The sequence below is a fragment of the Urocitellus parryii genome, chromosome 6 (genome assembly GCF_045843805.1).
Source record: "Urocitellus parryii isolate mUroPar1 chromosome 6, mUroPar1.hap1, whole genome shotgun sequence".
Lineage (NCBI taxonomy): Eukaryota > Metazoa > Chordata > Mammalia > Rodentia > Sciuridae > Urocitellus > Urocitellus parryii.
In genome coordinates, this window is record NC_135536.1 from 81,715,917 (window position 1) to 81,729,132 (window position 13,216).

General features: G+C 44.0%; 1 protein-coding gene across 1 annotated transcript in view; it reads right to left on the reverse strand.

Annotated features, from left to right (window-relative positions):
• The window catches only part of Ryr3 (ryanodine receptor 3), a 364,780-nt gene that overhangs the window by 193,675 nt on the left and 157,889 nt on the right, over window positions 1-13,216 (reverse strand). The window contains exons 28-32 of the mRNA XM_026390365.2: window positions 8,400-8,608; window positions 6,779-6,954; window positions 5,838-5,874; window positions 4,160-4,323; window positions 841-1,006 (exon numbers count right to left, since the gene is read on the reverse strand). Coding sequence (XP_026246150.2) covers window positions 841-1,006; window positions 4,160-4,323; window positions 5,838-5,874; window positions 6,779-6,954; window positions 8,400-8,608 — 752 coding nt within the window. The remainder of the gene's footprint in view (window positions 1-840; window positions 1,007-4,159; window positions 4,324-5,837; window positions 5,875-6,778; window positions 6,955-8,399; window positions 8,609-13,216) is intronic.

Here is a 13,216-nt window from a genome sequence, read left to right on the forward strand (position 1 = left end):
CAACTCCTCAACTTAGCATTTCCCATGGGAGGCTCTGTGGAACTGTAGGTTCATAGAATTTTACTAATTGTCAAAGTTAACATAATGGCTTTCTTGGTCAAATAATTTGAGAAATGCTTGGTTTGACAGATTTCTTTCTGTGATCTCTCTTAAATCTTTTGCTGTGCTGTCATTCAGTGCAAAACCTCAAGAGTAGGATGTGATAAGGAGCCTTTCCAAGAGCTCATCTGGCCATCAAGGATGAAGAGATGAGGCATTTTGTGGTTAATGACATTTAAACCTACATGTGTATCACTGAAACTTTTCCTGCAGTTAGGTGAAGCTTCATAGTCCATGAAATAGGAAAACACTTGATTTACATAAATATATTCTTAAAGGATCATGTACGGTATTTGTAGGGAATATGAATAAGCCTTTTGCAAAGGGAACACATAGCAAATTAGTTTCCATAGGTTTCTATTTTTGGCATAGAAGTTTCTGTTTACTTTTTGAATCTTGTGCCTTGAGAGGCAAAGGTAACATAAAGGTGGAAGAGATAAATCTGTGAAACAAATGAATGACCTTTCAAGAGCTCATCATTAAAGAAAACATTTCTCCCCCTTATTGATCTGATATGACCAGCATAATATGATTTTATGACATGATAATAAATACTATTTTCCCTCAGTGCAAAATAGAGTTGCTTTGCATTTATTTTCTGTCTTAAATGGATCGTGGACCACACAGGCTTATCCACTGGATGCAGTGTGATGAAGATACTGCATATGGAAAAGAAGAGGAACCCAGCCATATTGACCAGACCTGGGACAATGCTGTCACAGCTCCAGAAGCTGTCCCTACCTGGTAGCAGGTGCCGAGTTCTTTCCCATTGGCTGAGAAGGACAGCATGCCCATTGCCAGATCCACGAGGCAGCCAATCTCCAGGTCCACGTTACTCCGACTTGATCTTTGGGAACTGGCCACAATGTCCCCGCCCCAGACCATATAGCAGTTGCTGCGTTTCACACTGGGAGCCAGAGAGAGAGACGGGGGAAGGCACAGGATCTGGACTGCGTGGTTTGCAATCAAGACTCAGGAGTGATTTGCCCCACAAGCCCCCCCTATGAAGGTTTAATTAATTCATTTAAGAATTAATTTATGGGTTGGGGATGTGGCTCAAGTGGTAGCACGCTTGTCTGGCATGCGAGCGGCCCGGGTTCGATCCTCAGCACCACATACAAACAAAGATGTTGTGTTTGCCGAGAATAAAAAATAAATAATAAAAAAAGAATTAATTTATGTGTGAGCCACTCTATTTAGGGATATGGAAGTCTAGAAGGCTACCCCTTTCCAAAGAGCATTCCTGACTCAGTATCTATTCACCTTTGTGAAACAGATAATGAGGATGATAGTATTCCTACTTTAGTGTTGATAGAAAACTAAGGCACAGAAAAATCATTGATATTTTTAGATCTCCAAATTGGGCAAATTTATAAGGGGATTGGGTGTAAGATGCAGAAATAAAAATCTGTTCAGAATCCCAGTCTGGTAAACAGGCAAAACTCTATGAGATATATGAAACTCTGCCTGTATTCTTTAGGATGGCCAGTCTGAATCTGGAAAGTCAGTCCAGTTTATCTCTGATGTCCTTCCACCTCCCACATTACCTTGACCTTCCCATCTCCCAGGCAGTTGCCTTCCCACACCACTGGATATCCACCAACTTGTTGTCCAAAATCGCTATCTACACTTAAAACAAACTATGATAACTCCAAAGCTGACTCCTTAATTGAAGGACTTCATACCCTGGGTGAGCTTTAGAGAAGATGTGTGGTGGCTGAGGTGATTCCCAGAGCCCCTTGTGATGGGCTATAGCAAGAGGCAGTTGATTCTGTATAAGTTCATCCTGGGATACAACGTCGGAGGGACCCAGGCCCTTGAAGTAGCATGATGTGACTTTTCTCAGGTTAAATGAGAGATGAACTCTATACTTAATGCTGGAGTAGGCCCTTCAAACATGCTGAGGTCCATCTATGTGAACCAGCATGGTTTCCTGTTGTGGTCCTCAGCAGTGTGGAGGAGGGAGACTGCATTCAGTCTTGGTGGACAGGCCTTGGAACACAGCACCCTCTGAATACAGCTTTGCTTCTCTGGACTGGTTCTCATTTAGAAAACCCAGGGTTGGATTATTTAAGGTTTTTATAGTTCAAGGATCTCCTAGGAGTGGAGATCCCCTCCATAGTCCTGAATTCCTCTCCTCCAATCTGGGATAACAGCAATGGGGCTTTTGTTCAACACGAATGCCCGAAGGCTGGGGCCAGTGCCAACTGCCTCTTCCAAAGAGTAATAGCCATCATTACATCTATAAAAGCCAAACTGCAGTCATGTTATTAATGTTTTTTTTAGTGAATGAATTTCTAAATACGTTGATGGCTAATACAGAATTCAATTAATAATGTATTAAATCTGTAGGAATGTGAAGTGGTAGGATTTGGACATATTTTAAAGAGCCCAAATTAAAAATGCCCCAGAACATCTGAAAATTGATCCTGTGCCTATTGCTTATTATGTAGGACAAAGAACCAAGAATTACTGAGCACCTACCATACACTAGGTCTTGCTCTAGGAGCTAACAGGTCAAAGTTAATTGTCACAATAAATGTGGTCAGTGCCATTCAGATAAATCAAGTGGTGCATCTGGTGTGGCAGAGCCAGGGAACAGGAGCAAAAAACTCAAATGAGATGGGCATTTCTGCCTTTTTTTTCTTCTGGCCGAAGAACAAAAACCTAAATTGGTCAATTGTTTTCATATATTTTCCTTTCCAACTTAAGCCATAATGTTGCTTTTAATATCTATTCTGACTCTCTTAACATGATGGGCATTTAAAAATGGCAACAACAATCATAGTATTTATCGAGTGCTTGAGGTGAGGCACTGCATTGAGCATTTTTCTACAAATTACTCATTTAATACTCATAAAATTTTATGACTCATATTCTCACTTGAGAGATGAGGAGGAAATCAAAGCCCAGGAAAGTCAAGTGACTGATTCAAGGTTGCACTGCTAATAAGTACTGGGATCTAGTTTTAAATCTAGTAAGCATGTAAATTTGTTTTCAGAGCCTTCGCTCTTAACTATGTGCCCACATGGGTCCCTCAGGACAGTGACTGTGGCTACAACTGGCCCCTAGTATCATTTAAAGAACATTGACTGCAAAATGCTCCTGACTTGTAGGGGGGAAAGGCCAGTTTGAGAAACAACTTATCAAATCTCTATCTGTGGCTGTTCAGGAAAGATGCTCTCATACCTCACAAAAGTGGGAACATGATGACCATAAGATATGGTCTTATAGGCGACCTGTGGGGAACATCTAGCCAAGGATTCTGACAACAGTACCAATGGACAGTGGAAAGGCACAAGTGTGCCTAAGACATGTTCTCCCTTAAGAGCCCTAAGGTCTATTCAGTGGTTATTACTAATAAATCTGTTAAGTCTTTTTTATTTTTTGAGTACTGGGGATTGAACTCTGGGGCACTCAACCACTGAGCCACATTCCCAGCCCTATTTTCTGTATTTTATTTAGAGACAGTCTCACTGAATTTGCTTAGTGCCTTGCTGTTACTGAGGCTGGCTTTGAACTCGGGATCCTCCCGAGCTGCTGGGATTATAGGCGTGTACCACCGCGCCTGGCTCTTTTATATTCTTTATGTGTTTAGTCATTAAAACCTTTTGGGGTGAGCAGTTCTGAGTTTATCAATGGTTATGTCATGTGATACATCTTTTTATAATTTCTGAACTGGCTTCTCTCAAACACCCAGGGATTTTTCTCTATCTTGTTCTGATGTTGTAGAAACTGAGGCCTGCCTGAAAGTCACGTAGAAAACTGAGAGGGACCTCAGACCACAATTCCCTATCTTTATCTCTCATCCTTGGGTCATGGTTTATACGCATGATAAAATTACCCCCGGTTTTCACTAAACACCTTCCCAGTGTCAGAGCAAACCGCCCCCTCCCCAGTTTCCTTAGGGATGTTCAGTCTGCACTCCATGCTCCCCTTTTAAGGCAGGCTGGGATGCCTACTTCTTTGGGGCTTCAGGGTGGAATGGAAGGGGAAAGACTGCTGGGAGGAGGGAGTGGGGAGCCCAATGGCCAATGCTGCCTCTTGGGAACCCCCTTACCTTTCGTGGACCCGGCCTCTTTCATCCCCCAGAGTGACAGTGACTGTGCAGTTTTTGTTCAGGTCAAACTTTTCACTGTACAAGTGATAGTCTGGAGTCACCCATCCAACCCAGACGCAGGACGGGTCCTGTCCAGCGAAGATGCGAATGGCATAGTAGCACTGCTGTGCAGGGACAATAGAGAGAGGCGAGAGTCCCTCAGTGTGGGGGGAGCACTTGGCCCTCTTTTATGAAGAGGCACACACTACACTCTGGACTTGGACTGAGGGCTGAACAGAGACTCTGTTTCCTAATTTCTCTCTTTTCTGCTTGGCCTTAGCAGCACCTGGAGCAGTGAGCACTTACACTGCCACCTGTCGCCCAGAAAGACACCAGATACGAGGTCAGGAGAGCCTGGTGGGGGAGTCTGTGGCATCTTTTCTCAGAATGGTCAGCTCAGAACCCTAACCTTTCCTGGGCACCAGGCCACCCTGGGCTGCAGGGCAGGATAGCACAGTCCTCAACCTCAGAGAGAGAAGAGCCAGAACATTTCTGTTCCTTTCTACTTCTGCAAGAAAGTCAAGGTATTTTTTGTTTGTTTGCTTTGGAAAGTCTTGAAAAAGAAGTGGGAAAAGAAAAAAAACTCCCCCGTCCCAAGCAACCTGCTTTGTGTGGCATCATGCCCAACCACAGACAGTGCTGGAAAGGACAGTGGCTCTTGGTGAGGGTCATGCCATCTGTGAGGCCATCATCACTAGAGCATAGAGGAAGGGGATGACTTCTTTGTGTTCTTTGGGAGACTGAGCAGATTTATGCTTAATCCAGTAACTTTTACTTATAGTCTGTTAAATTTTCCTGACCGGGAGGAAAAAGGGCCAGTCAGAACAACCTAGGCTTGAATTTTTGCAGTCAGTTACTTGGACCCTCATGCTCTCTGTACATGATACTGTGCATAGTAGCCTCTCTCGTGGGGTGGCCAAGTAAATTAACTTTAAATAATCAAATGGAGATTAAATGAAAGGGTTACACCATGTGCCTAACACAGTGTCTGCCCACAAGTAAGTGTGTGAGTTGTACAGAGGGAATCTTACTCCTGCAGGACTGCAGGAGAACTTCTGTAGAAGGGGCAACACATGCATTTCCTCCATACTTTTTTTTTTTTTTTTTTTTTTTGAGGGGCAGATGTTAAAGAAGAGTGAAAAAAATTAGGAAGTAATTCTTTCTGGCTTCTGTCTAGCTATGGAGAAGGGATTGAAAGTAGCCTCCATCTCTGGGCTGGCTTCTGCTCCTTCTCATTTTATCTCAACATTAGTGCTGGCATTGTACAGAGACATAGGGGAGCTGACTCATGTTTACACAGAAGAACAAATAGAAGTGTTTAATGGAGAGCCTTGTAATGGATGCTCATCTTAATCAGAAAGGCAGTGTAGGGTCTCTGATGACAAATGGGCACCAAGTACAAAGTGAAGCCCAATTAGGAGCTCCAGGTAAGTTTCTGCTTTGGACTGAATGACTATCTTTCTTTCCCTCATTTGAGAAATTCCACAGTCATGTTCTGGAATCATCAAGATGGATATTAAAAGACAGAGTAATTGGCAATTAAAGAAGATCTCTAGACGGATCTTTGCTGTAAGGGGCTTATTACCAGGCACAGCAAAGAATCAAATAATTAAAACCATAATTGAGCACATTTACTTACTGTTGTTGTATGAGACAGTATTTCTTGCATCTGTTTCCTGGGGGGAAGATAATCCATGTTTTAGTTATTCAGTTGTATAGAGAATCCCACAGTTCTGACAGGCAATTGATCTACCTTTAATGATCAAGGCAAGCTTAGGAAACTGGCTGTTTTCTCTACACAAGTGATTGCAATTGGCCTTGGGACTTGTTCCTTTGTAAGCTGCTACCACAAGGGAGGGCTGCGACTTCTAGTTCTCGTCCCTTAGCTCAGATGACGAGTTAGAGCTGAAGAGGATGGAGAGATTGCAGTAACATAGACAGGGACACCTCAGATGGATTATCCTGTTCTCTCAAGTGGCTGCTTTTGTTTGAAAGCTTGGGAGACAGTGAAATGCTACCGGAGACCATGACAGGACAAGTGCAGATGGCAGACATACATCAATGGTTAAAAATAGACATCAACGGTGGGGGCGGGGGAGAGCAAAAAAAAAAAAAAAATCCATTCCTTATCCGAAAGGAAGAAGTCATATTGCTCACAAGTGAGTTGCACAGCTGGAGCACTGCACAATACCCATGGGCTAGAAAAGGCAGCAGCGTGTGTCTCTAGAAACTTCTAACTTCACACGGCTGTAGTGCCACTGCACCCTCTCATATAATCACCTTCCTCTCATCCCCAAACGGGATCGTGGTCAGCAGGGAGTCTTGGGCTCAGGGAGCTCCAAAAGAGCTGAAATTTCTGCACAAAGCCCGACTGTTCAGTTCTATGGGTCCCTAAATTACGTGGTGTACCAACACACACCTGTCCTTGTATGCACGCATGTGCACACACATTGCATTTCTTTGCCTGACAGAGCAGGGGAACCATGCATGGAGTTCTTGAGCTCAGGTGGAGAGTAATCAGATGCCAGTTCTAGAGCAGGCACATGAGCACCACTGACAAGCCACAGGCTTCACCCTCACCTTTTCTGGAAAGCTTCACTGTCCAGACAGGGGCTGTGGCTGAAGGAGGAGTGGCACTCGACGGGCATGCTCAGCCGGCAGTAGATCATGTTGGCATTACTATTCTGTGTTCCAAACGTCTTGTGGGTCACCTTGAGGCATGGAGGGCTATCCATGGTGCCATCAATCCTCACAACCTGGAAACAACATAAGTCCTAACCCTGACATATCGAAGGGCCTGACCTTGACCCTGTCCCTCTTTCTCTTGTTGACATATATAACATACAGCAAGGCATTCTGCAAACTATGGGTGAACACTGTCACCAGTGTTACTGGAACCATGATTCTCCTTATTACTTGGGCCCTGGCTGGAGAAATTAGAGATCTAAAAACATGACCACTGGGTTCATCTCAAGGCCAAAGGTAGAGAATAAATTGCAGAAAAGGGGGCAATAACTAGATGATGTAGAATGATATCCACAAAGGCAGGGGCAAGTGGCTAACATGAAAATTTCCCTTGTCACTCGGCATGAGAACATCTAAGGGAGAAGATGCAGAAAGCCTGAAGCTTAAGACGAGACATCCAGTTCCCATGGAGGATACCCTCCCCTCCTTAGCTGGCCTCCCATTTCTGCCACAGTTGCTGCCACCTGAGAACTGCTTGAAACCTGAGGCATTTCCAGATTCTGGCGCACAAGCACAGCAGGCAGTGAGGTGGAGAGGAAAGATCAAAACTGTCTGTGTAGAGAAGGAGGTTAGTCAGAGGAAGTGAACCGAGACTTAGAGTAATAATAACTTTCTTATAATCTGATCTCTCCTGATCACTAGAGAACATTCTTATGTTCTCCTGTGTTCTTATGGGGGCTGTGAGTGTGCACTTTGTGTTTTTTTTCCTAAGTGGAGGGCATCTAGATTCTATCAGTTTGTCAAAGGGGTTCATGAATTCCCAAAGAGTCAACTTTTTAAAGTGATGGCCTTGGAGGAAGTAGAGAAAAGTCTTGATTTAAGACTGGGAGCCGCAGTGGGGGTTAAGAGCTGGTGCTTGTTGAATTCAGACTAGAGGGTGAGTTAAGGGCACCCGGAGCCAGGCTGAAGCAAGACACTGAATGTGCCCCAAGGGATGCTGCAACATAGTGATCTGTTCAGCTTTTCGTCAGCACTTTTCTCCCCGTACTCACCACAGGAAAAACAGGGGGTAGGGGCAAAATAGCTGTCAGTAAATATAGAACCAGGACCCAACTTAAGCTCCTTACAATAAGCATATAAGAACCTGCCTGTTCAGGATGTAATCTTGAGAGCAAATATTGCACTTCAGAAGAAAACACTATGAAAGGTCTGTGGGTACCGTATTACTATGGCAATAACAGTATAGGAATGTCTACAGAGACCAAATGGCCTCAGGACTTGGGGACCAATCTGAATGGACAGGCCGTAGCTTTTTTTAAGATGTCACTAAGCTGTCCCAATTAAGGAGCCTGCAGCTGTGGTAAGCAGCCTGTGGCAGTGAGAGCCAGCAGGAGGTGGCTGTTAGGCAGCCAGGGCATGGACTTAGGTAAGCATCTGCCTTTGACAGGAGCATTAGGGAAGCTTAGTGCCTTGGCCAACCTGCCTTGCCGGGGCCACCCATGATGCGTAACGTTACCTCGATGTGTGGATGATCCTTCGGTACATTGACAAACGTTGGGAGGCGTTTGCTGAACCACATTGCAACATCTCGGTTCATGTTGACAGCAAAAGGCTCAAAGCCCTCTTGGAGGCCACACATGGTATAAAACTTGAAGGTACTGGCATCCATCCCGAGATTCATGCGGCCGATCTGAGACAGCCCCAGAGAGCAGATGGGCACGAAGCCTGCGGAATGGAGAGAGTCCTGCTCCAGCTCACAGGCCTGTCCCAGGAAGCCTGAGGACACCCGACCTTTGAATCCCAATAGGAAAGATGGGATGCTAGCCTTTACCTTTCTTCCTGGCACATATTGTCAACAAGAGGCCACCTAGAGATGACCTCTGCCTTTGGTGTGTGAGAAAGTACAATGAGTTTGTTTCAAACTGATTTGATAAAAACCATCATTTAACCAAGATCATTCTTTTTTTAAAAAAATTTTTAGTTATTGATGGACAAAATACCTTTATTCATTTATTTATATATGGTGCTAAGGATCGAACCCAGTGCCTCACATATGCTAGGCAAGTGCACTACCGCTGAGCCACAATCCCAGCCAAGATTATTCTTAAGATGCAAATCAAAATGAACTGGAAAAGAAAAACTCGTAAAAAGAACAAGTAAAATTCTTTATGTATGACTTATTTACAATTGACCATAGGCCCTTGAAAAATTTAAATGCTATCAACAGCAAAACAACAAACCTAAAGAATGACATATTGGCTGTGCATGGTGATGCACACCTATAATCTCAGCTGTTTGGGAGCCGGAGGCTGAGGCAGGAGGGTCATGAGTTCAAAGTCAGCTTCAGCAATGGCAAGGTGCTAAGCAACTCAGTAAGACCCTGTCTCTAAATAAAATACAAAATAGGGCTGGGGATGTGGCACAGTAGCTGAGTGCCTCTGAATTGAATCCCTGGTACCTCCCTTTCCCCACCCCTCCAAAAGAACGATATATGGAGCAGAAAACAAAAAACAAAAGACATGACTAACTAAGTGAGAGATAATACATGATAGTTTTTAAAATTATAGAACCTTTTACATGTCTCAGGACATTGCTGTATACCTTAAATATATACAATAAAATTTATTTTTTAAGAAAGAATGAGTTGGAGCAAATCCCCTAACTTTTCTGGGCTTCAGTGTCGTCCTTAGTGAGATGAGAGGTCCAGTGGTCCCTCATGTTCTGAGAGCATGGTGCTAAGAAATTTTAAATTCTGGAATTAAAATTTTGCTGTCTATCCACTCCCCTCCTCCCAGCCTGCTGCTGTCCTCCTCACCTAAGCAGGAGAGCAAGAGTTTCGCGCAAGAGCCAGAGAAAACTCCTCTCGTCCTTCCTACAGCTACGTTCATCTCTTTGAGCTCACTTCTATATCCTGATCATATTTAAAATTACTATTCAGAATAGACCCAAACAGAAGTTCAAGTTGTTTGGCATTCTTCTTTGTGGGTTATTTATAAATCATAATTGTGGACCAACAAATCAGCAAAGCAGGGAAAGCTCTAATTATCTTGGATTTGGGAGGATGTCGGAGGCGGGCAGCTGGCGGCCAGCTGAGGCTGTGGCAAGTGCTTAGAAGGGAGGGGACAGCTCTGAGGTGGCTGACTAAAGCAAGGGTTGAAGCCCACCCCACCCCCCAAAATAAGAGGCACTGCTCCTAGGGCAGTATGCTCTTTCAGGGGAAATTTAAAGGCCAATTTAGGGGCCATCTATAATTTTTTGTAGATTGTAGATTGTAGAAAAGCCAAAAGTCTTTTCTCTAAGGAACTTCAACTCATTACTATAAAGCATCAGCAGAGGGGATAATACTTTACTGAGGATAAAAAAATTGAATGACTTGAGGAGCCAACAGACGAACTAAGGTCACAATCAACAGAACTTTCCTTCAAAGACTCAATGCCAAAATGCACTCCTCCAAGAACAAGTACTTATATACTATTACCTATGGCATGAAGTTTCTGTGTAAATAAGTTGTACAAGTGAAAATTAAGTCTATTACATGCTAGTAGATTTGTTTTAGAAAGAAACTATAAACCCATTTAGGACCCAGGACAGTAGGTAGACTGGGCAATTGAACAAATATCCATTCCTGACACCCTGAGCACTAGTGTGCTTCTGGTAGCTCTGTGCTAGGGGCTGTGGTAGATTAAACTATCTCCTTCCTACAATTTTTTTTAAATAAACAAGTAACTTTTGTTACTTGTTTATTTAAAATGGTTTAAGTTGGTTTGTCAGCTAACTTTCTTGGGTCCCCACTGGGACAGAGGGCTCTGCCATGTGCTATGACAGAGGTAAAGGAAGAAGAAAATAACTCTTTCAATCCTAAGGAGCTTTCAGAAATGGGAACAAGAATGGATTATGACAGTTCTGCTAAGCGGGGGGGGGGGGAGGCGAGGAGGGTAAAACTAACTACTATAGTAGTTTTATCTCAGAGGCATTGATGTGATCAGTGAATAGGATGTCTTAAGAAAATCTCTCTACTTCTTCATGAGCTTGGGTAGCAGGATTAGTGCACATCAGGTGTAAGGCCTGCATGGGAAACAGCAACAGGGGTTCTCCCTTGGGACATACAAATAACTTCCCAGTCTTGGACCTACTGACAATGTAAGAGGGAAAGTTAATATTGCCCAAAGTCTTTTCTCTAAGGAACTTCAACTCATTACTATTAAGTACCAGCAGAAGGGATAACACTTTACTGAGGATAAAAAAAATGAATGACTTGAGGAGCCAACAGACTGGACCAAGGTCACAAGAAGGGTGAGTGACAAAATGGAATGTGATCTTGCTGGCCTTTGAGTCACAGGCCAGCAGCCAGTCAACATGCAGGAGAGGAAGAGAATGTTGTAGGGGACAAATGCACCAGATGTAAACAGCAGTTGTGTCCTAGGGCAAAGGGCTGCACTCATGACACAGTGAAGCGCTTTCCCTGTAGGCAGAAGTCCTCTCTGCAGGCGAGAAAGCAGGGCCAACAGAGGCCAGGGATGGGAGAGCAATGGAAGGCAAGTGTTAGAGACCTCCTGGGGGCTAAGTGGGCACAGCTGGGGAAGCTTTGTGAAGCAGAAGAGAAGCTAAACTCAAGGAGTCAGAAAAGAGAAATTCAGAACACTGCTACAATTTTTCCTGAGGAAGATGTGACAACTGGATACTTGCAACAACTCCCTTCACTTGGTAAGAGGTTCCATTTCTAGAACCTCTTTACCTGAGGTATTAAAGCTTCATGTAACTTTATAACTCTGCGTGGTAGGTAGATGGGGGTGGGCAGCAGTGATGTACTAAACCACAACTGGTATTTATCAAACACTTTCTTAATGTCAGCACTCATCATTATGATTTAACATAAGGGTTTAGAAAGTTGAACAATTCCCTCACCTATTTGTTACCTGGAAAACTATAGAACCAGTGTGTGAACAAAGCTGCTTTAGCAGGAATCCAGAGGAAATAAGAGGGACTGAAGCCAGGATGCCTGTTTTTGAATTCTTACCTACTCCAACTTGCTTTGTGACTAACTCTCACTTCCCTTTGCAAATCATTTTTCCTGTGTCATGTAGTTGACCAGTTTGCTTCTAGATTAGTTAGCTGCAGACCCATAACCACAGAGCACCCCAGGCCCAGCAGAGGAAAAGGGCTACCTGCATACAGGTGGCCACTGACTCTCTGAAGTGAATCTGAATAAAAGGACCCATTTGGGTCATACGGCATTAAATCATGAACACTGTCATAAACAAGGATTTGCATTTTGCACACAACTCAACTGACCCACAGCCTCAAATGAGAATGGAGACACAAAAGAAACATAAAAGGGGTAAAGAAATCCCCCTTCCTCTATGTAGGCTAATAGATGTGATTATGCTGATGCTTTTGAAGAGGTTTGAGGAGAATCTTCCAAATGGCATCATCTTGAGCCAAGATAAATACAGAGGTATAGTTCCAGGAAAGAAACAGCAAGAACACATGCATTTATGTTTCATAGAGGATGCCAAGTTCTGATAAATGTGGTATTACAAGGCCCCACCCTGGTTTTGTAATTAGGAAGAGACATAGCAGGTTGGTCAACTTTTTATAATTTGGGAGCTTGGTAAGAAACCCGTTCTCCAGAAAACCCACATGTTGGATCCATTTTCAATTCCCTTTCCACTGAAGAAAGACATGGGGAGGAATCACTACCAGTAGGGGTAGAGCTGAGATCCTGGAGAGTGGTAGCCCCAGACTACTTATGGGTGTTTCCGAGTCTCACTCCAGCATTACACGTTTTGCTCATCCCTTTGCATTTCCTCCTAAGCCTGGAGAAGGAGGAGTTCAGGGGCAATCCAGCGATGGTCACACCCCTTGTACAAACACAGGAAGCATCATGCTCCCCTGCCATAGTCACTTCCTGAAGTACAGTCCCTATTTGGAGAAAGCATGGCAGAGCCCCTTGGCACCAGCATGTGCGTGCAGATGGCAGTGACACTTCCTACAAACTTGTTTCATTTTCTGCTTCCCAAAGAGCTGTCCACAGATCTGAGGGATCTGTTAAACCCAGATAGGCCAATGGACAGGAGGAGCCCAGGAGGCTGCCCCTGCAGACATGGAAGCTGCAGCAGGATGAGGATGGCCCTCAGGGGACCACACTGAAGCTTCTTCTAGATGTCAACATTCTAAGGCCTGGCAGAATTCGAAGGACTGTATCTTTCTCTCCTTTAAATGGAGGAAAACAGAAGGCTGACACCTTGGAGGCTTCTAAGCTTCCACATACCTTTACATGACAATACATTACTGTGATGGTCCTGGACAGGGACTGGGATGGGGCAATGATTA